General features: G+C 40.2%; 1 protein-coding gene across 2 annotated transcripts in view; it reads right to left on the reverse strand.

The window, feature by feature from the left end:
- The window catches only part of PLA2G12B (phospholipase A2 group XIIB), a 30,252-nt gene extending 6,553 nt beyond the window's left edge, over positions 1 to 23,699 (reverse strand). For both annotated transcript variants that reach the window (XM_047826506.1, XM_047826507.1), the window contains exons 1-2: positions 23,489 to 23,699; positions 11,484 to 11,572 (exon numbers count right to left, since the gene is read on the reverse strand). In XM_047826506.1, the coding sequence (XP_047682462.1) occupies positions 11,484 to 11,572; positions 23,489 to 23,699 (300 nt within the window). The remainder of the gene's footprint in view (positions 1 to 11,483; positions 11,573 to 23,488) is intronic.
- Positions 23,700 to 24,304: the final 605 nt, after the last annotated feature.

A 24,304-nucleotide genomic window follows, 5' to 3' on the forward strand; every position in this document is an offset into this window, starting at 1 on the left:
TTCAGAAATACCAGTGACTTGAGAGAATGCATAAGGTTGACAGCTACAGGATGTTGAGTTTCAATTATGGTTTGGTTATTAGCTTATTAATTCTGAATAGTCCATTTTCTTCTTTTTCTTTTAGATTTAGTAATTTTCAAATTCACAGGCCACTACAGGGATGAAAATAAACATCAGAAGGTTAGTGAAGAGGGCAGAGCTGCAGGAGTTCCAAATTTAACTAAAACCTATATTATGTGAGATTTTATTTGAGCAAAAGATTCAAAGGCTCAGAAGTATAAAAAATCAAGGCTCAGTTCATCAAGAAGTCACCAGCATTTATTAGAAACCCATCCTATACACTGTTTTAAAGGCATGTGTCTTGTCTGTATGTGTCATGGAGCAGAGTGGGGTATAGAACACATGATTCCTGACCACAAGGGGACTATGGTTAAATGTCAATATCTAACACACACACACATAAATGTATTATGCCTCCTATAAACATCTGTAAATGTTGTGGCATAAACTGAGTAACTTCATAGAATGCCACATCTAGAGTTTGATAACTCTACATGGTTTTTTTTAAAGAGAATTATTAGACATGAGGGTAAAGAAAAGAGATAATGAGAAAATCATATGAGTTTGTTTGGTGTTTCAAGGGTCTTAGCAGGAATTTATTTGTTTGTTTGTTATTTTTTTAATTAAGAAAGGTAAGTTGGTGGATGGTTCTGACTTCCAAAGTACCTAGTAAGATTTGATAAAGACTCGAGCAAAGAAGGAACATGATAGAATGAGTGATTACAGAGAGTGATCATTCTGTGGTATGTGAAATAGTTTGGAACAGGGGCATTTAGACTTTGGTAGAGCATCTTAGAATCTTTTGCAGTTCTTCTGATAATATAAACTTGAACCCAAGTGGAAGGTGTGGAAATATGGTTTCACAGTATGGGTGGAGATTGATTAATCAGCTATTATAGATCTTTTCCACTTGGCTCTCCTTAAATGCTCCCTTATCTGAACTTTTGCTCCAAGACCACTTAAAACAGACTATGGACTTTGGTAGCTTAAAATGCCCTTCTGACAGGGCCCCCTGAGTGGCTCAGTTGGTTAAATATCCAACTCTTGATCTCAGCTCACATTTTGATCTCATGGTCTTGAGTTCAAGTCCCACATTAGGCTTCATGTTGGGCATGAAGACTAATAAAAATAAAATAGGGGCTCCTGGGTGGTTCGGTCGGTTGAGTGTCCAACTCTTGATTTCAGCTCAGGTCATGATCTCACAGTTTGTGAGCTCAAGCCCCACATCAGGCTCTGTGCTGTCACCTTGGAGCCTGCTTGGGATTCTCTCTCCATCTCTGTCTGCCCCTCCCCTGTTCATGCTCTTTCTCAAAATAAATGAATAAACGTTTTTAGAAAAAGCTCTTTAAAAAAATAAATAAAATAAAATACCCTTCTAAGAAAAAGAAAATAAAATCCATTGTTACAGTAAGAGGTAATGTAACTCATTAGGCTAGGCAACAGCCTGGGCTCTGCAATTCTGGGTAAATTTCTATCATCTGACACCTAAAGGAAACTACTTTGTTCGTGCCCCATCCCAAAAACTAAATGTATATCACAACAGAGGTAAGTGAGAATTAATTAGATAGATGAGTATAGTCGCTATCATTCAGTTCAACTGAATTGGAAATTCTTGAACTGGTCCTAGACAATGCTTGTACCAGTAAATAAAATGACATTACTCCCAAAATAGAGTGCATACTGTTGTCAAAAACCAACCTCTGTGCTCCAGAGCTGAAATATGTAATACGAAGACAGATTTAGGGATAAAGAAGGGAGATAGTCTATTACTTTGCCATACAAAGGAGGCTGCAGCAGGCTAATGCCTCCAAGAGTGAAAACCCCCACCCTGGGTAGGAGGTTGAGGGGTTTTATAGGAAAATACAGGATCTGGGCAGTTGCGATAGGAATGTCAAACACTGGTGCCGGCCATTCATACCAAGTTCCTGGAACAAAGGATTCTACAGAAAAACAAGTGAAAGGGAAGGGAAAGCTTCAACACCTTCTGAAGAAGAGAAAATTTTGATCAGAAGTCAAGCCTTGCTGAAGCAGTGTGTCCATCCTAATTTCCATCCACGTTTACATTTCTTTTTTTTTCATTTTTTCAAAATTCAATTTAAATTCTAGTTAGTTAACATATAATGTAATATTGTTTTCAGGAGTAGAATTTAGTGATTCAACATTTACATATAACTCCTAGCGCTCAACATGACAAGTACCCTCCTTAGTACCCATTACCCACTTAGCCCATCCACCCACCCACCTCCCTCCATCAGCCCTCAGTTTGTTCTCTATCATAAAGAGTTTCTTATGGTTTGATTCACTCTTTTCCCCCCTTCCCATATGTTCATCTGTTTCTTTCTTAAATTCTACATATGAGTGAAATTGTATGGTATTTATCTTCTGTGACTGATTTATTTCACTTAGCATAATATACTCTAGCTCCATCCATGTCATTGTAAATGGCAAGATTTCATTCCTTTTGATGGCTGAGCACTCTTCCAGTGTGTGTGTGTGTGTGTGTGTGTGTGTGTGTATCTCACATCTTCTTTATCCATTAGTCAGTCAATGGACACTTGGGCTCTTTCCATACTTTGGCTATTGTTTTCTGTGTTGTTAATTTTAGCCATTCTGGCAGGTATGAGATGATATCTCATTGTATTTGATTTGTATTTCTCTGATGATGAGTGATGTTGAGCATCTTTTCATGTGTCTGTTAACCATCTGGATTTCTTCTTGGGAAAAATGTCTATTCACATCTTCTGTCCTTTTCTTAATTGCATTATTTGTTTTTTGGGGTGTTGAGTTTGATAAGTTCTTTATACATTTTGTACTAACCCCTTATCAGATATGTCCTTTGCAAACATCTTCTCCCATTATGAAAATTGCATTTTAGTTTTGTTGTTTCCTTTACAGTGAAGAAGGTTTTTATCTTGATGAGGTCCCAATAGTTTATTTTTGCTTTTGTTTCCCTTGACTCAGGAGACATATCGAGTAAGAAGTTGACACGGCCGAGGTCAGAGAGGTTACTGCCTGTGTTCTCCTCTAGGATTTTGATGGTTTCCTGTTTCACATTTAGGTCTTTCATCTATTTTGAATTTATTGTTGTGTATGGTGTAAGAAAGTGGTCCAGTTTCATTCTTCTGCATGTTGCTGTCCAGTTTCTCCAACACGATTTGTTGAAGAGATTATCTTTTTTCCATTGGATATTCTTTCCTGTTTTGTCAAAGATTAGTTGACCATATAAGTTGTGGGTACATTGCTGGGTTTTCTGTTTTGTTCCATTTATCTATGTATCTGTTTTTGGCCCAGTACCATACTGTATTAATCACTACAGCCTTGTAATATAGCTTGAAGTCTGGAATCGTGATGCCTCCAACTTCTTTCCTTTTTCAAGATTGCTCGGGCTATTCAGGATCTTTTGTGGTTCCGTACAAATTTTAGGATTGTTTATTCTAGTTATGTGAAAAATGCTGGTGTTATTTTGATAGGGATTGCATCAAATGTGTAGATTGCTTTGGGTAGTATAGACATTTTAATAATATTTGTTCTTCCAATCCATAAGCATGGAATGTCTTTCTATTTCTTTGTGTCTTCTTCAATTTCTTTTATAAGTGTTCTATAGTTTCCAGAGTACACATCTTTTACCTCTTTACTTTGGTGTATTCCAAAGTATCTTATCGTTTTTGGTGCAATTGTAAATGGGATCAATTCCTTGATTTCTCTTTCTGCTGCTTCATTATTGGTGTACAGAAGTGCAACAGATTTCTGTACATTGATTTTATATCCTGCAACTTTACTGAATTAATGCATTCGTTCTAGCAATGTTTTGGTGGAGTCTTTTGGGTTTTCTATATAGAGTATCATGTCATCTGTAAATAGTGAAAGTCTGACTTCTTCGTTGCCAAGAAGGATGGCTCTGTGCTGACAGTGTGGAGCCTCCTTGGGATTCTCCCTCTCCCTCTTTCTCTGCCCCTACCCCACTCATATTCTCTGTCTCTCAAAATAAATAAATAAACATTTTTTTAAAAGATAAAAAAGGGGCACCTGGGTGGCTCAGTCAGTTAAGTGTCTGACTCAGATACTGGCTTATGTCATGAACTCACGATTTGTGATTTCGAGCCCTGTGTTGGGGTCTATGCTGGCAGCACAGAGCTGCTTGAGATTCTCTCTCTCCCTCTCTCTCTGCCCCTCCTCCACTTGTTCTCTCTCTCTCTCAAGATAAATAAACATTTTAAAAAAAGAATGGATGCTTTATTTTGTCAAATGCTTTTTCTGCATCTATTGAGAGGATCATATGGTTCTTAACCTTTCTTTTATTAATGGGGTGTATTGTATTGATCGATTTGCAAATATTGAACCAGTCCTGCAACCAGGAATAAATCTCACTTGATCGTGGTGAATAATTCTTTTTTATGTACTGTTGAATTAGATTTGCTAGTATCTTGTTGAGAATTTTTGCATCCAGTTTCATCAGGGATATTAGCCTATAGTTTTCCTTTTTAGTGGGATCTCTGGTTTTAGAATCAAGGTAAAGCTGGCCTTATATAATGAGTTTGGAAGTTTTCTTTCTATTTCTGTTTTTTGGAACAGTTTGAGAGGAATAGGTATTAACTCTTCTTTAAATGTCTGGTAGAACTCCCCTGGGAAGCCAGGTGGCCCTGGACTTTTGTTTGTTGGAAGATTATTTTTCTTGAGAGAGAGAGAGAGAGAGAGACCATGAGCAATAGAGGGAGGGAGAAAGAATCTTAAGCAGGCTTCAGACCCAGCATGGAGCCTGACTCAACACTCAAATGTGAGCCAAAGCTAAGAGTCAAATGCTCAACTGACTGAGCCACCCAGCTGCCTCTATTGGGAGACGTTTTATTACTGATTCAATTTCTTTGCTGGTTATGGGTCTTTTTAAATGGTGCCTGTTTTTAAAAAGTTTTTATTTATTTATTTTGAAAGAGAGAAAGAGGGGCGCCTGGGTGGCTCTGTCAGTTAAGCGTCCGACTTCGGCTCAGGTCATGATCTCGCAGTCTGTGGGTTTGAGCCCTGCATCAGGCTCTGTGCTGACCACTCAGAGCCTGGAGCCTGTTTCGGATTCTGTGTCTCCCTCTCTCTCTGACCCTCCCCCGTTCATACTCTGTCTCTCTCTGTCTCAAAAATAAATAAACATTAAAAAAAAAAATTTTTTAAAAAGAGAGAAAGAGTAAAAGCAAGGAAGGGTCAGAGAGAGAGAGAGAGAGACAGAGAGAGAGACAGAGAGAGAGAGTCCCAAGTAAGCTCCACACTGACAGTGTAGAACCTGATGTGGGGCTCGAACTCACGAACCATGAGATCATGACCTGAGCAAAACCAAAAGTCAGATGCTTAACCAACTGAGCCACTCAGGTGCCCTGGTTATGGGTCTGTTTAAATTTTCCATTTCTTCCTGTTTCAGTTTTGCTAGTTTGTAGGTTTCTAGGAACTTGTCCATTTCTTCCAGATTTCCCAGTTTGTCGACATAAAATTTTCATAATATTTTGTCATAATTGTTTATATTTCTGTGGTGTTGGTTGTGATCTCTCCTCCTTCATTTGTAATTTTACTTTTTTTAGTCCTTTCTTCTTTCTTTTTGATAAGTCTGGCTAGGGACTTAAGAATTTATTAATTCTTTCAAAGAACCAGCTCTTAGTTTTCTTGATCTACTGTTTTTGTTGTTGTTTCCATATCATTTATTTCTGCTCTAATCTTTATTATTTCCCTTCTTCTGTTGGCTTTATGCTTTATTTGTTATTCATTTTCTAGCTACTTTAGGTGTGAGGTTAGGTTGTATACTTGAGACTTTTCTCGTCTCCTAAGGCAATAAATATATATGTATACTGCAATATAATGTATACTGCAATATACATCCCTCTTAGGACTGCTTTTGCCACATCCCAAAGGTTTTGGACTGCATGTTTTCATTTTCATTTGCCTCCACGTATTTTTTTATTTCTTTGTTAATGTCCAGGTTAAGCCATTCATTCTATAGTAGGATGTTCTTAACCTCCCTGTATTTGTGGTCTTTCCAAATTTTTTCTTGTGGTTGACTTCAAGTTTCATAGCATTGTGGTCTGAAAATATGCATGATATGATCTCAATCTTTTTGTACTTGTTGAGGGCTGATTTGTGACCCAGTATGTGATCTATTCTGGAGAATGTTCCATGGGCTCTTGAATTGAATGTGGAGGGCACCTGGGCGGGTCAGTTTATTGAGCATCTGACTCGAGCTCAGCTCAGGACTTGATCTTGTGGTCATGGATTCAAACCCTGTGTTGGGCTCTGCACTGGGCATGAAGCCTACTCAGGGAAGAAAGAAAGAGAGAAAGAGGGAAAGAAAGAGGGAGAGAAAGAAAGAAAGAAAGAAAGAAGAAAATAATGTGTATTCTGCTAATTTAGGATGAAATGTTCTGAATATATCTGTTAAGTTCATCCTGTCCAGTGTGTCATTCACAGCCATTGTTTCCTTGTTGATTTTTCTGTTTAGATGACCCATCCATTGCTGTAAGTGGGGGTGTTAAAGTTCCCTACTATTATTATATTATTTTAATGAGTTTCTTTACGTTTGTTATTGATTTGCATATTTGGGTGTTTCAAGTACGGGGCATAAATTGTTAGATCTTGATGGATAGACCCTCTAATTGTTATTAATGCCCTTCTTCAGCTCTTATTACAGTCTTTGGTTTAAAATGTAGTTTGTCTGATATAAGTATGGCTACTCCAGCTTTCTTTTGATGTCCATTAGCATGATAGATAGTTCTCCATGCCTTCACTTTCAATTTGCAGGTGTATTTAGGTCTAAAATGAGTCTCCTATAGGCAGCATATAGACAGGGTTTTTTTTTTAATCCATTCTTATATGTTATGCCTTTTGATCAGAGCATTCAGTCCATTTACATTCAGCGTGATTATTGATAGATATGAATTTAGTGCCTTTGTGTTGCCTGTAAAGCTGGTGTTTCTTGGTGATGTCTAGTCTTTGTTGCTTTTGGTCCTTTTTTTCCCCACTCAAAGAGACCCCTGTAATATTTCTTGCAGGGCTGATTTAGTGGTCATGAGCTTCTTTAGTTTTTGTCAGGGAAACTCTTTATTTCTTCTTCTATTCTGAATGACAGGCTTGCTGGATAAAGTATTCTTGGCTGCATATTTTTCCTATTCAGCATGTTGAATATATCATGCCATTCCCTTCTGGCCTGCCAAGTTTCTATAGACAAATCTGCTAGAACGAACTTGATCTGCCTTTCCTTGTAAGTTAAGGACTTTTTTCCCTTGCTGCTTCCAGGATTCTTGTCTTGTCTGTGTGTTTTGTGAATTTCACTATGATATGTCTTGGTTATTTGCTCAAACAAACCTTCTGGCCCTGTTTCTTTCTCTTCATCTTCTGGAACTCTTATGATACTAATGTTATTATGCTTTGTTGCTGAGTTCCCTAAGTCCACATTTGTGGTCCAATACCTTTCTTTCACTCTTATTTTCAGCTTTGTTCTTTTCCATAATTTTATCTTCTATATCACTGATTTGTTCCTCTATTTCATCCATCCCCATTGTCATAGCATCTATTTGTGTTTGTATCTTGGTTATAACATTTTTAATTTTGGCCTGACTAGTTTTTGGTTCCTTTATCTCTGCAGTAAGGGATTCTCTAGTGTCTTCTATGCTTTTTTGAAGCCCAGCTACTATCCTTATAATTGTTGGTTTAAATTATAATTCAGACATCTTACTTATATCTGTATTGATAAAATCCTTGCCTGTTACTTCTTCCTGTTCTTTCTTTTGGGATGAATTCGTTCATCTTGTCATATTGTCAAGGTCCAAAAAAAACCCCCAAAAACAAAAAAGGAAGCTGGTTCCTGTATGTTTCTTGTTAAAAGGAGCCAGATCCAAAATAGATAGATATATAGATATAATAACATTTTAAAATTAAATAAATGATAAAATTGTTTTTTCTGTATCCTAAGGTGGGGGAACAAAAACTCTGCTTGTTAAAAGAAGCTAGATCCAAAAAAACCACATATACGTGGGGAGCCTGGATGGTTCAGGTGGTTAGCTGACTGACTTGGTTTTGGCTCAGGTCATGATCTCATGGTTCATGGGTTTGAGCCTCACTTTGGTCTCTGTGCTGATGGTGCAGAGTCTGCTTAAGATTCTCTCTCTCTCCCTCTCTCTCTCTCTCTGCCCTTTCCCTGTTCACTCACTTTCTCTCAAAATAAATAAATAAAAACTTTAAAAACCCAAAACATATATATGTAACAAATTAAGAAATAAAATAAAATAAAATCATAAAATAGTTTTTTCAGTATCATAAGGGTGGGTAAAAAAGGAAGCTAGATCCTATTTCCCCTAGAGCTAAAGTTTTGTAACATTCTATGATTGGTAGACTTGGTGCATGTGAGGGATTTGTGCTGGTCTTCTGGGGTTGGGGCCTGCTGGACTGATTCTCAAGTGGACTTGCTCTAGTGGAGATGCATCTGCAGGGCACAGAAGGGCAGGGCTTGGTGTAAGTAGCTCTGCCATCCTCTTGGTGGCACTGTTTTGTTCAGTGAAGTTCGTCAGTGCTGATGGGCAGGGTGAAAATGGTGTCACCAGCTCTCTCAGCCCTGAAATGAGGAGCTTGTGCCCACCACTCTTCAGGAAGTCCTCACAGAAGAGCAATCACCTCTCTTGTGTCCCCAGCTTTGGCCAAATCCCAACCTTCACCCTGTCTGCATCTGAACTGTCCAACTGCTGGGTGGCACGACACTCCTGTGTTTTATCTCAGGCGTGTGGCTGGGTTTCAAAATTCTAAATTTTAGAGATCTTCATAGTGCACGGAGCTGCACTGATCCTCTGGAAAAGAGTCTCACTGCACTGTGGCCAGTGCTGGCTTGTCCCAGATATCAGCTGAGTGACTACACAGAGGTTTGGAGTTTATGGTAAAGCATGGCAGAAAGCCAGCACCAAGGCTCACTGTCCCCAGACAACATCTCCCTTCCTATGTTAGTGAACAGGGCAGCTCAATGGTGCTGGCTGGGTCTTTTCCCCTTGGAGAGGCTGTGTTCCCTCTCCCAAATGCACTCACACTCCTAGGTGTGACCTAGGGGATCCTTAGGCCATGCTGTCCACTTCTGGGTCTCCACCCTCCTTCCCCACCAGAGCCTCATTAAGCCTGCCAGACATGACCCTGGCAATGGTGCTGACCTCCAAAACTTTAGACTTTGTGCACCACTGTGTATAAAAACTTGCTGTGTTCAGCCCCTCTCATTTTTCCAGTCAATGGTTTTGGGGAAGAGTTTTTCTTGTGCAATTCCCCACACGCACTTTCATTTTTTTCTCTCTCTCTCTCTTTGTTTTCCTCTCACTCCTCTCTCCATGATCAGGACTCCCTCCCCATCACAGCACTCACAGCTCTTCTCTTTCTGAAATCAACTTTCTGCAGCTTCTACCTTCCATGTTGTGGCAGCTTTTTCACCTTCAGTTGCGCTTTTTTTTTTTTTTTTTTTTTTAAGAAAGAGAGGAGAGCACGAGCTGGAGAGAGGGGCCAAGCGGGGGGGGGGGGGGGGGTGGAGAGAGAGAGAATCTTTTTAAATTTTTTTCATATTTATTTATTTATTTAGAGAGAAAGAGCGCTACTGGGGGAAGGGCAGAGAGAGAGGGAGAGAGATTTCCAAGCAGGCTCCACACTGTCTACACAGAGCCTGATGCAGAGCTTGATCTCACAAACTGTGAAATCATGACCTGAGCCAAAATTAAGAGTTGGATGCTTAACTGACTGAGCCACCCAGGTGCCCCAAGAAAGAGGATCTTAAGCAAGCTTCATGTTCAGTGCAGACCCCAATGAGGGGCTCAATCCCATGACCCTGGGATCATGGCCTGAGCCAAAATCGAGGGTTGGATGCTCAGTCGACTGAGCCACCTATGCATCCCACTAGTGCATTTTTCTCTTTCAGTCCTCAGATCGATTTCTTGGATATTCAAAATGATTTGATGTTTATCTAGCTGTGTTCAAAGGATGGGTTTTGAAACCCAGCCTAGGGTCTCCCTACCTTCCACCATCTTAACTCCCAAGCCCACTTTTACATCTTGAGGTTTTAATGCCACTTCTATAGCTCCTAGTTGGAATCAAGTAAAGTATATTAGCCAAAAAAGGGGTTTCTCTAATATAAATATATATTTGGAAAGATTGTCTTTCTTCTGTGTCCATACACATATTGATGGTTGTGGGCGAGGTTGGGAATATGGCTGTGCGGGTTGTACAGTGCACAAGAGTGTCATATCAAAGGGGGCACTGTCCCACAAGATATCATAGATTTGTATATTTATTAAGAAAAATGTCTAGCCAATGGCAGTCAAATTTCCTTTTCTAAGAAAAATATTAATTTACAAGAGTGATATTAAGATAAATTTCTGACAAATGGAAGAGGAAAGGGGACCTTTTCTCAATTTGCCAAATTATGCCACATTAGTGGGCAGCATTTTCATTAAAAGAGTAAACGTTATGCTGCTTATAAAACTATTACAAAGTAAAATCTTTTGAATCAGCAGAAAAGTGATGTTTAGCCTGATTAAGACACAATTCAAAATCATGGCTTAGATGGGAAATCCCTCTATCTACATTTTATGTAACACATCTTTTCTGAAGTAAAAAAGATAAAAGGGCCCCCAAGAGGTCTTGAAAGAAATCAGTTTATTACTTGTTTTCAGGGGAGGCCAGTAGCTTGAGAAATGGCCATTGGTGTGATGAGAAGTGTTTAGCCGGAGGCTAGATGTGTGTGTGGGGATGGGGCATGCTTGTGTGGGGGTGTGTGTGTGCAGATTACTATGATCTTAAAACTCTAAACATAGCTGGTTTGGTGCTACCAGGCATGAGGTCAACCACTTGCAAAAGTCCTGACAATATAGCAACCAGCTCTCACTGTTCAGTGCCGATGGCTTCAGGACATCATAGGAAAGTCTCATTAATTTAAATAAGTCACACTTGTCAGATTTCATATGAAGTTATGTTCGATCCCCTAATATTTGGCTGGTATTTGCAGTGGTGATTTTAAAGTTCACTACACAAGGTCTTATCTGAGGGACAACTGTCCTTGATAAGAGGATATTGGATACTTTCTTTGAAAATTATCTCCCTTACTCTGAATCCAATTTAAAATAATTAGGGATGCCTAGGTGGCTCAGTCAGTTAAGCATCCGACTTTGGCTCTGGTCATGATCTTGCAGTTCATGAGTTTGAGCCCCACGTCGGGCTCTGTGCTGACAGCTTGGAGCCTGGAGCCTGCTTCGGATTCTGTGTCTCCCTCTCTCTCTGCCCCTCCCCTGCTTGCACTCTGTCTCCTACTCTCTCTAAAAAATAAATAAACATTAAAGCTATATTCCATAAATGATCACTCCCATTAGTGAGAATTCTCGGACTTGTCTTAGTTAAAACCAATCAACTAAGAAAATAATTGTGGCGGTACATACACTTTCTGGTACCTTAAGACCCAGGAAATAGGAGCTGCAGCCGTTGGGCTCCTGAGGCTTGTAGCCGGGTCTGGGCATTGGTGCCTTTCCTAGCAGGAGAAAGAGAGGAAAGAAGCAGGAAGAAATATTTAGAAATTAAACATTTGGGAGCATTCATCAAATAAAAATTATCTTAAAGCATATTCAATTTTTCCTTTAAAAGTCATCATTTCTGGGGAGCCTGGGTGGCTCAGTTAAGCATCCGACTTTGGCTCAGGTCATGATCTCACAGTCTGTGAGTTGGAGCCCCACGTCGGCTCTGTGCTGACAGCTCAGAGCCTGGAGCCTGTTTCAGATTCTGTGTCTCCCTCTCTCTGACCCTCCCCAACTCACTTGTGTGCTCTCTCTCTCTCTCTCTCTCTCAATAAACATTAAAAAAAATTTTTTTTAGGTCATCATTTCTCACATCCAAATTTGGTGGCAATGATGGTGATGATGATGATAATGTCATAAAAGGATAATAATCTTCATGCCAGGTTGGCGTTTCTCTCCTAATCTTAAAGAATTTTATGAGCATTTATTTACTAACAATTCTAATGTTTCATAAGTGCATGACTTTGAAGGTAAGGTCCATGGAAAAATGGAACCAAAACTCAAGGTGTCTTACTCCATCCATTGTAAGACCACACACCATGCACAGAAAAAGCAGAACACTACCTGATCACACATTTAACAAATAAGAATTACAACAGTACCACAAAACTTTTTTCAGAATATCTTGAAGGAAATTTTGCAAGATTCCATAAATGTAGGCAAAGCATTATTGATCAAAGAGCATAGAGTTGAAAAAAAAATTTTTTTTTAAAAGAGCATAGAAATCATTACCATGCAGTATGTGAGACTTTGTATCATAGAACTAAGCAGAAACCATCTGGCAGGCTTTGAATTTCTTGGTTTCTCCTACATGGCTTTGGAGTTATGTTATAATCTTTCAACTATTGAGAAAGAAATGTTGTCAATGTTAATGATGGTAGTCATCATTGGTAAAGAGAACCCTGAAGGCACCTGGGTGGGTGGCTAAGTTAAGCATCCTGACTCTTGATTTCGGCTTAGGTCATGATCTCACGGTGCCTTGAGATTGAGCCCCGCCCGAGGTTCTGCGCTGAGCATGGAACCTACTTGAGATTCTCTCTGCTTCTCTCTCTCTCTCTCTTTCTCTCTCCCAAATAAAAAAATAACAATTAATTTAAAAAGGAGAGAGAGAGAGCCCTGCAGGACAATTTGGCAGTGAGGATTTTCATCCTGTTATCCAGATAAGGAAAATGGGACTATGGGGGCGTGTGACTTGCCTAAGTCATGTACTAAGTGGGGGAAGTAGGATATAAATCCAGATTTCCTGTTTTATGTCTCCAAAGCCCATGTTCTTCTATCACAACCCTTTGCCCCTTTTTAGGAGATGCAAGACAGAGCATAAGACTGAGGAAATAAGCTAAGAATTAATCCTCAGAGTGAGGCATATAGCATTTATTTTTTCTTTCTTTTCTTTTACCTTCTCCTACAAGGTATTTTACTTTTAATTATTTGGTATTATGAAGGAAAATCAGAGAAACAAAGATCCATGAGCCCACTACACAAACATAATAAATGTTAACTTAGCCAAACTTACTATACATATTTTTTCTGTTTAATTAACTGTCACAAGTACAGTTGAAGCTCCCTATGCACTCCCCTTTCTGTTTTAATTTTTAGATATTAAGTCTATGATTTAAGGACCTCCCTCCTTAGTATTCTTTTTTTAACTTTTTAAAAAATGTTTATTTATATTTGAGAGAGAGAGAGACAGTGTTGAGTGGGGGAGGGGCAGAGAGAGATGGAGACAGAATCTGAAGTAGGCTCCAGGCTCTGAGCTGTCAGTACAGAGTCCGACGCAGGGCTCCCACTCATGAGCCATGAGATCATGACCTGAGCCTAAGTCGGATGCTCAACCAACTGAGCCACCCAGGTGCCACTCCTTATTACTCTTAAAAATTGTTTTTGACTACTCTTGGACCTATAGTTTTGCAATGAATTTTAGAGTCATTTTAGTAAATTCTACAAGTGATAGTGTAGGATTTTGGTTGAAAGTACATTGACTTTCTAGATTAACCTGGAGATAACTGAATTTCTTATAATATTCTGTCCTCCCAAACATGGGTATAGTACAGTTTTCTATTTAGTTGGGTCTTCCTTTATGTCCTTCAGTAGAGTATTCATTTTCACCATATATTTATTCTGTCTCCAACATACTGTATTATTCTGATGCTTAAACAAGATAGAATATATCATAACCCAGAATTAAAGATTATAGGGCTCATATGGTAAATCTACACTTCTCTGGAACCCACACTGCTTCTAACTTTCTGCTCTACCAGCCCTGGAATGCAACCCTGGCCCTCATGGTTCAAGATGGAGCTTCAGCCAACACATCCATATTACAAACAGCAGGATAAAAGAAGGAGTTAGAAGGGTCATAGCTCCTCTCTTTAATAAACACATTCCAAAATTATACATCACTTCCTCTTACTTCCCTTTGGCCAGATCTTAATCAAACAGCAATATCTACTGTCAAAAATGGGCTAGGAATTTAAGTTTTTATTCAGTGTAGGCACCATGAGCCCAGCTTAAAATTGTAGGGAGGGGTTTATTACTACGGAAAAAGGGGAAGACATTAGGATACAATAAGCAGTCTCTGCCACAGTCTGTTTGGTATTTGTCTCTGTGGTAAAATGAGTGTATGAGATCATCATTCAAGATGGCACCCAGCGATCCCAGTCTCTTGGTATTCATGCCCGTGTATATTGTCCCAGGGTTGGTCTATGCGACCCAGAAAACATGGCAGAAGTGGAGGTATGTTGCTTGCAAGATGGGATTATCTATTAGCCCTAGGCAATCACTAGTCAACTTTCTATCTCTGTAAATTAGCCTATTCTGGACATTTCGCATAAATGAAATCATATAATATGTGGCCTTTTGTTTCTGGCTTCTTAGCATAATGTTTTCAAGGTTCATCTATGTTGTAACGTGTGTCAGAATTTCATTCTTTTTTATTGCCAAGTAAATATGATGAACATTTAGATTTTTTCCACTTTTTGGCTAATATGAAAAATGCTACCACAAACATTTTTGTGTGGACAATATGTTTTCATTTCCCCCATAGGAATGAAACTTCTGGGTCATATGCTAACTCTGTTTAACATTTTCAGGAACTAACAGACTATTTTGCAAAGTGGTGACACAATTTTACATTCCCTACAGCAATGTATAAAGGTACTGATTTCTCCACATCCTCTCCTCTACTTGTTATAATCTGTCTTTTTTATTACAGCCATTATAATGAGTGTGAAGTGGTATTTAATGGTCATTTTGATTTGCACTTTCCTAATAACTAATTATGTTGATCATCTTTTCCTGTACTTATTGGCCACTCACATATATATCTTCTTTGCAGATATTTTGTCCCATTTTGTGGTTTGTCTTTTCACTTTCTTTTTTTTTTTTTTTTAACGTTTATTTATTTTTGAGACAGAGAGAGACAGAGCATGAACGGGGGAGGGGCAGAGAGAGATGGAGACACAGAATCGGAAGCAGGCTCCAGGCTCTGAGCCATCAGCCCAGAGCCCGACACGGGGCTCGAACTCACGGACCACGAGATCGTGACTTGAGCTGAAGTCGGACGCTTAACCGACTGAGCCACCCAGGCGCCCCTTGTCTTTTCACTTTCTTGATGGTATTTTTGAATAGCCAAAGTTTTTAATTTTGATGAAGTCTATTTTCTTTTTTTAGGTGAAATTCACATTTCCATCTTAAAGTGCACAGTTCAGTGGTGTTCAGTACATTCATAGTGTTGTGTAACCATTGTCTCTGTCTACTTCCAAAAACATTTCATCACCCTCCAAAGGAGACCAAATGTTCATTAAATATTCATTTCCTATTCTCCCCTTCTCCCAATACTTGGCAAGCACTAATCTACTTTTTTAAAAGATTTTTTTAAAGTAATCTCTATACCCCACATAGGGGTATCAAGAGTTGCATGCTCCTCCAACTGAGCCAGCCAGGCGCCCCTCACTAATCTGCTTTCTGTCTCTAGAGATTTGCCTATTCTGGATATTTGAATAAATGGAACCATACACTATATAACCATACAATATATATGCCTTCTTTCACTTAACATAATGTTTTCATGGTTCATCTGTGTTGTAGCATGTATCAATACTTCGTTTCACTTGATGGCTGAATAATATACCATTCTCTGAATATACCACAATTTGTTTATTCATCCATCCACTGATGGACATTTTGGTTGTTTTCATCTGTTGGCTATTGTGAAAAGTGCTGCTATGAACACTTGCGTGCAAAAATATTTGTTTGAATATCTGTTTTCAACTCTTTGGGATACATATACCTACGTGGTGGAATTGCTGGGTCATATGGTAGTTCAATGTTGAACTTTCTGAGAAATTGTCAAACTGTGTTCCACAGCAGCTGTAGCATTTTGCCCTCCCAACACAAGGGTTGCAATTGCACAAGGGCTCCAATTTCTCCACATCCTCACAGTTTCACTACACTGTATCTAGATGTGGATTGTATATCCTTATCTTGATTGGAAAAATCTGAAGACCTGGTTTCTTTCACCTTGGATAATTCACAGCCACCATCTGAATATTTTCTTTTCTTCATACTCCCTACTTTCTTCTCCTGGGCTTCTTACTACTGAATGATGAATCTTCTTAATTCTGTCCTTCATATATCTTAACCTCTCTTTTACATTTTCGATCTTTTTTCTCTCTCTGTGCTGAATTTTGTCTAGCTCATCAAATCTATTTTCCATTTCACTAATTCTCTCTAGGTTCACTAATCTGCTATTTAACTCATCTGCTGTTTTTTTTTTCTCTCAAGAACTATAATTTTCACTTCTTGGAATCCAATTTGATTCTTCTTTTAAATCTATGTATTCATTTACACCGAGTTCTGTCTTTTTATTATGTTTTCTAGTCCTTGTTTTATTTCTTTAATGATTTCAAATATTCTTTTATAATCTCCAGTCTTTGGGATACAAGTCATTTTTTTTTAATGTCTGCTGACTCTCCCTCCTGATTGATTATTTTTTCACATAGTGTATAATTTTTCAGTAAGACCTTATCTTCAGAAGGGCTTTTTTTTTTTTTTTCCTGAAGGAATTTCTGTGCCCTGGGTCATGTACTAATATTGGTTCCTCAATTACCTTTGCTGTGGCTCTGGGAGCCTTAAGATCCTTGAGACACTAGTATTTATGTTAATTTCTCAGCTTGGGAAACTCACCTCAGGCCAACTGTTTAAGTTCAAATTCCACATGTGTGAATAGAATATGTTTGGAGTAGTGATTTTTTGGTGGATGTTCTTTATTCCCCCTTTAAGTCTCAGCCCCAGGTGGATGGAAATCATCCCTGCTACTTTCTTGAAATATTGGGTAGATATTTTCTAACCCATTTTAAACAGACTGGGCAGCTCCTCGGGCTTTAAGCTTTATACAGACTGTTCCGTTCCAGATTCCCAATTCTTACAAGTGAAAGTTACTCTTTCTCTCTTTGTATGAGTATTAAAACCCATTCCTCAGCCCCTAGAGTCTACATGTGATCTTAAAACCCCCAAGGGTTTTAGCATCAGCTCCTGCTCATTACTTTAGCATTAGTGTTCCTCTTCAACACTTCAAGTTTCCATTTATTCCATTCTAGCTTGAGGGCGTATCTTTTCTAATGTTTTATTTTCACCTAACATTTTTTATTTATAATGGAGAAGTACTGTGCTTGTTGATGGAGTCTGCCAGCCCACCAGTAATCCCTGCATTACTTTTCAAAGTTCTTGAGAAATGTACCCTACCAATGATACCCTACTAACCTACTCTGTGTGTGTGTGTGTGTGTGTGTGTGTGTGCCAGAATTACTGGGAGTTGGGGAATGGGTAAAATGTATTAAGTAATGTTAGTAATCAAAATACACATATTAAAATAATCATACTATGCCATAGATTAAATGTGAATTGTCTCTTGTAGGTAATATTATGGTGATTTTATTTTTTCTTTGGATTGTTCCTTTACAAATGTTCTACACATACTAGCTTTATAGAAATCAGGAGGAACATTTTTAATGAAGAAACTAATGCATAATTTTTATGATGAAACTTACGCCTTTAATAATTTTGTTGATAAAGAGCTTTTGCAGTAGACTCTGTGGAGTTTCCTGGGTTTCCCTCTACCTTTTTTGTAGTTGATAACTCATAGAAGATAAAATTCTGATATCCCAGTTTGAAAGCTAATGGAACGCCAACTACAGACACTAGCCACCTGTCCTGCTGGTTATTTTTAATTTTTGTATTTATTTAATAGTTTATGATAGCTGCAGGAATTCTGTTTAGGAATGAAGCTTGAAGGAAAAGTTCTAAGAAAAAAGGTCATGGTTTGAATCTGGGCAGAAATAATTTATTGTATCCTCAAATTATAGCTTGAGTAGTTTTGAGTTGAGCTTAGCAATGAGTCTTTACAGTTTGATGTTTTGAGTCTGGGCATCAATAATGGACTACGCCCATAGACTAATTTTATTTTCTGATTTTGGCTATTTATAGAATTGGGAGGCTGACAACTTGATCCTCTAATTCAGGGGTTGGCAAACGATGACCCAAGACCAACCCATCGCCTGTTTTTATATAACCTTCCAGCTGACAATTGTTTTTATATTTTTAAATAATTGGTGGGAGGGAGTCAAAAGAAGGATATTATTTTGTGACGTGAAAATTATATGAAGTTCAAATTTTAGTGTCTGTAAAAAAGTTTAATTGGAACACAGAAACACTCATTTATTACATATTAGACATGGCTGCTTTCACAGAAAAAAATTAGCAAAAGGTTGTTATAATCATGATGTGAGGGTGGCTTTCTAAGCAAGGCAAACAATTCAGAAGCCATAAAGGAAAAGACTGACAGACTTGATCTTATGAAAATTAAAACCTTCTGAACAAACTGAGACACCATAAAACACGTCAGACACTTAAAAGACAAATGAGGGAGATTTAAGAGGAGGGTTAGACACAAAACCCGACTTCTACCACAAGCATGCACACTGCCTCCTGGACCCAACCTTTCTTCCCTCTCAGTTTTGTCACTGAAAAGAACAATAAAAACTTCTGTGCTTTATTACCCAGATCAAGGGTTACATCTTCCCGGGAGGGTGTGTCCCTTCTCCCCACCCAGCTGGCTCCTGCAGGAGCTTTGCTCTGCTAGAGATCTACTAAGGAATCAGACTACTTTATTTGAAATGTATGTCCTTCCAGAAACACTCAAATACAGCATGAGTAACACACCAAGGGAACAAAGCAGAACTCTGACAATTTTACTGAAGCAATAAACTCCATTTCAGTTACTAAAACAGATTAAGTTACTGCAGGAGGGAGGATGACCAACTTGTCCTGGTTCGCCGGGGACTGTCCCTGTGTTAGTACTGAAAGTCCATGTCCCAGGAATCCCCACCCCAACCCTGCCTCTCCCCTCAGCCGCCAGCAGACTGGACAGTCGGTCACCCTAGCACAAGAACAATCTTTGCCTCTAAACCAGTAGCTGTTTCCTTTTTTCAAGCTATAGATCCCCTTAAGAATCTGATTTAGGCTGTGAATCCTTTTCCTGGAAAAAGATATGAACTCACAGGTTCATAAAATTTTGCTCTAAGATTTTAAACAGATTAAAAGATATTTAGAGATACTTTTTTTTCCTAGAACTAAACCCAAGAAGAAATTCATCATGAGGTCTTTTTTTTAATGTTTGTTTATTTTTGACAGAGAGAGAGAATGAGATAGAGCACAATGGGGGGAGGGGCAGAGAGAGAGAGAGAGAGGGAGACACAGAATCCAAAGCAGGCTCCAGGCTCTGAGCTGTCAGCACAGAGCCTGACACAGGGCTGGAACTCACGAGCTGTGAGATCATGACCTAAGCCAAAGTCAGACGCTTAACTGACTGAGCCATCCAGGCACCTCTATCATGAGGTCTTTTTATCAAAGTATGAGTGTGGACCAGTATCTTTTTTTTTTTTTTAAGTTCTATTTATTTTGTGAGAGAGAAAGAGAGAGAGAGAGAATGTGCATGCACACGTGAGTGGGGGAGGGGCAGAGAGCGAGGGAGAGAGAGAGAATGCCAAGCAGGCTCTACACTGCCAGCAGAGAGCCCAACGCAGGGCTCCGTGTCAATGAACTGTGAGATCATGACCTGAGCCAAAATCAAGAGTCGGACCCTTAACCAGCTGAGCCACCCAGGTGTCCTTGGACCAGTACTTTCAATCATAATTTACAAGACACACAAACTCTGCTGCAGAGACCCTCCTCCTTCATAAAAGCACAGAACACTTAAATTATCATTTGATGATTTCTTCCAGAAGCTGAGAAGGTATTGTCCAGCCTGTGGGATTTGTGTGTGCGTGTGTGTGTGTGTGTGTGTGTGTGTGTGTTTATGTTGAAAGAGAACTGGAAGAATCTGAATGCGTATTTAACCTGTTCACCAGGCCATATTTCTCATAACATTTATAAAACTTGTTCGGTACCTGCCGTGCTCCATACCTAGCACTAATTCTTAATTCTTATAACAACCTTGCAAGGTAGGTGTTATTAACATTTATAAACATGAGTCAACAAGAGCACCTGGGTGGCTCAGTCAGTTGAGGGTCAACTTTGGCTCAGGTCATGAAGCTCAGGTCATAATCTCACAGTTCGTGGATTCAAGCCCTGCATCAGGCTCTGTGCTGACAGGTCAGAGCCTAGAGCCTGCTTCAGATTCTGTGTCTCCCTCTCTCTCTGCTGCTCTGCAGCTCATGCTCTCTCTCTCTTTCAAAAGTAAATACACTTAAAAATAATTTTTTTAATTAAAAAAAAACAAAACATGAGTCAACAAAGGTTGAGAGAGTTAGATAACTTGCCCAAGGTCACCAGCAATGGAATTCACACCCACCCACCCCCACTTCAAACCCATGATTTTCCCATTACTAGTATTTCTCAAAGCCTGGTTAGTTCAAGGGCCTCCCGTGCAGTTCCCGGGTCCTACCACAGACCTATTGAATCAGAATCTCTGGCAGCAGGGAGAGGAAATCTTGATCACATTAGTGCATACCCCTTATAGCAGCTGTGCTACATCTGCTATTAATACCTGCTGAATCTCATTGTATTTACAGTCTGATCCTTAACAAGTACAGATTTTATGTGTTGACATGAAAACAAGCTGCTGTAGATCTAAGTAAGAAGTGGGGAAACCAATGCTGACACAATGTTGTAGGCTACCAGGCCACAAACACACCTTCATCTGTCAGAACAACCTACAGGCTGAAGTTCTCCACGAAAGACCTATTAAAATAGTGCTCCATACACTTGGTAATCACCTGGGAAACATTAAGAATAGTGATAATCTGGGCATGTCTGGGTGGCTCAGTTAAGCGTCTGACTTCTGCTCAGGTCATGATCTCACAGTTCATGAGTTCCAGCCTAGCATCAGGCTCTGCGCTGCCAGTGCGGAGCCTGCTGGGGATTCTTTCTCTCCCTCTCTCTCTGGCCCTCCCCTGCTTGTGCTCGCTCTCTCTCTCTCATAATAAATAAACATTTAAAAAACACTTATAAAAATTTTTTTTTAAATACTGACATCTGGGTCCAGCCCATGGAGATTCTGATTGGGCACAGTTTTTAAAGACCCCCAGGTGCTGGTAAGTACAGGGCCAAGATAGAGAACTATGGTTTTAAGTAGTGGTTAAGTACTTATCAAATAGAAAAAAAAATTTTTTGGTAGACTAATTGTTGCTAAATTATTTCCTCTGGCAAAAGATTGTAACCTTTAAAACTGATTTTTTTTTTCCTGAAAATGTGGTCCTGCACCAGGATCACCTGGGAACTTTTAAAAATGCAAATTCTGTGGCTCCACCGCTGACCTACCTACCTACCCAATCAGAAATGTGGTGGGGGGTGGGGAAAGATAGCAATCTTTTTAAGCCCACTAGAGACTTCAAAGCAGTGGAGTTTGACAACCACTGCTTTGGGGATAGAGGCGTGGTGCACAAGAAGTGTACCACAAAGCAAACTGAAAAAGGACAGAGAGACCCAGTTAATTATTAGGTATTTTCTGTTCCAAAGATTGCTTGATTCATAATCAACCTGAGAAGATATTTTGCGCTGTTTGGCCATGGCCTCCAGGTTCTTGGCTCCACTAAGTTCCAAAGGTAATAAGGCTTAACCCCCTATTTTGTATGTTTTTCAGGCCCCTCCTTTCACAGGTTCTGTTTTCAGAGTGAGTGGAGTTATTTGCCTTCCAGCAATGTCTCTGTTGACTGTCCCATCCCCCACTAGTAGCTGCTGCCCCTGCCCAGGTAGAAGATTGCAACCAAAATTTGCTGAAATCTTTTAATGCTGTTTTGCCAGAGAAGAAAGAAGAAGAAGCTTTGACTCTTGTTTTCCTAAACAATCCCCGTGGTTATCTATTTGCTAAACCACAGACCCAAGTCTCCTATCGCCTCTAGGAAGAAAAATAGCACCTGTGTTGAAGAAATACCTGAAGTGAGTTAACCCCCTCCCTGCACCATTGATGCAAACTAGGTGAGCACAGTCCAGTGACAAGTCACCTCTGCCTTTGTCCAACCCACGTTGGCCGAAGATGGGGCCAGGAGCCCAGGTAGGCCCAGCGCAGATGGCTTTTTGCCCTAAGGGATCATCACATAGAAGATGCGACTCTTTTGTTCGCCATAACTGTATATGGTTCAAACTTTTATGCTGCAAGATTTTTGGTTCTGCCTCAAGGATTACCCATTGAGTCACTCATGGTTTGTAAGGAAGTGATGTCCCCTGCTCACAGGTAAAAAGGGAGTGAGTGAGACTGATTGGGTGAGTCCAGCAATTATGCAGCTTTTTTGTCTCTCTCTCTTTCTCTCTTTCTCAAAAGTGTTTGGAGAAAATATTTCTTAAATGTTTTCCTGCTAGGCTAGACTGACTCACCATTTCCATCTCTGATCCCATGATGAAATATTTGATAACCTAAACCATAAAACTAACACTATATGAAACCGTGCATGCTTTCGAAAACCACTCTCCTCCCCTTTTGAAGTTACTCCTGCCTCCCAGCAGCAAGGTCCAGGGCCCTGCTTCCTGCTGCCCTTAAATTGACTCCTAGCGTGGAGAAGGAAGAACTGACACCAGGGACAATTCCTGGCAGCTGGAAGTGCACCCTGGCTCCCACGTACCCTCTTTACAACTCAGGCAGGGTAGTGCCCTACCCGTTCACAACTGTACATCTGACGCCAGGCCTGAGGGACAGTCTGAGACCTGCTCAGGGCCTGGTCCTTCGTGGGTAGAGACAGCTGGCAGCAAGCCCTTCCTAACCCTGAAGGCCTGCCATGGCTGATTGAGGCAGTCATACTCTGTAAGCTCTCTTAGGAGGGTCGGACACACTGATGCCCATCAGGGACTGACAGAGCTGGCAGGGAGGTGTGAACTACATTAAGAGGAAAGAAGAATCCATCTCCAAGCTTAGCACAGAGTGACTGAGGAAGCTGTTTCACCTCCCAGTAGAATTTTCTCTGAATGTTCAGCTCAAGTTTTCATCCCTAGGAACTCCTCACAAAGACCTCCTCATTTTCTCCCCGACCCCCACCCATACTTGTTGTTTCTAAGTAATGGCCTCACAACAAACTCACTAAAATGAAGCCGTTTCCCTGGAGTAAGTTTGTTAGCAAAAATCCAGGAAACTCAGTGAAATGTGCATTTCAGATAAACAATCGATAATTTGTCAGTGTAAGTGTGTCCCAAATATTTCAAATATATTAACAAATTATTGGTTGTTTATTTGAAATGCACGTTTCACTGGGAATCCCGTATTTTTATTTGCTGAATCTGGCAAACCGACTTAGGAGGTGAATGGCAGGGAAAAGTGTGTGACAGACTGAGACCCTGCTCCCACTGTTGACAGGCCCACCAGGAAGAGAAACTGCGCATGCACTCACCGTATCGGCATCTGTACTGACAGACTCCATTTTTCCCTCCCAGCAGCTCCAGAAAGGAATCGAAGTAGCTGTTGACAGATTCAAAACTGCCCCTGATGTGCCGAAGGCCCCAGTCTGAATAGGACTCCTCTGCATCAGGGCTGGTGTCACTCCGAGCTGGGCCACCCCACAGGCTGAGCCACAAAATCAAGAAGCCAGTGGCCAGCTTCATCCTGAAGCCAGCTGGGTGCTGAGGTCTTTCCTCAAACCCCAGCCAGTGTCCCAGGAAATCCAGGTATGCAGGCTGCTGGCCAGATGTCAAGCAGGACTGGGAAGGGGGTTATCTGGAACACTCAATCTGTGTATTCCCCAGAGGTGGACTTTAAACATAGCAATGGAGGTTGGGATGAGATCAGGGCAATTAGAAAGGGTAAAGGTTAGGCAGTGGGAGGGCCTGTCTGAGGGATGGCCAGTCAGAGAGAACACTTCAAAGTGGATTCCACAGCCCTGGAGGAGGGAGATGTTGGCCAACTTGTAGGAGGCACGAGCGGTGGAGCAATTGGAATTCTGCCCCCAACCAACTTGTTAACCTATTGATCAGTTACAAATTTGGTCCTTTAGGGCTAGCCTCTTGACACAAGATCTTGTCCCAAGATCCCAGCACCACCCCTAAGACCATCTGTGCATGGTCTCTAGGGAGATTTAGGAGGATGTATTGAGAGCTCAGGAAACCCCCAATGTCAGTGGGTTAACAATGGCACCCATACCAATGGTCAGGATATTATCCGTGTGTTCTAAGTGTGTGTGAAGTGGGCGTTCAGATTCGGGACCCCGGCT

This window comes from Prionailurus viverrinus, chromosome D2 (assembly GCF_022837055.1).
Source record: "Prionailurus viverrinus isolate Anna chromosome D2, UM_Priviv_1.0, whole genome shotgun sequence".
In the NCBI taxonomy this organism is placed as follows: domain Eukaryota; kingdom Metazoa; phylum Chordata; class Mammalia; order Carnivora; family Felidae; genus Prionailurus; species Prionailurus viverrinus.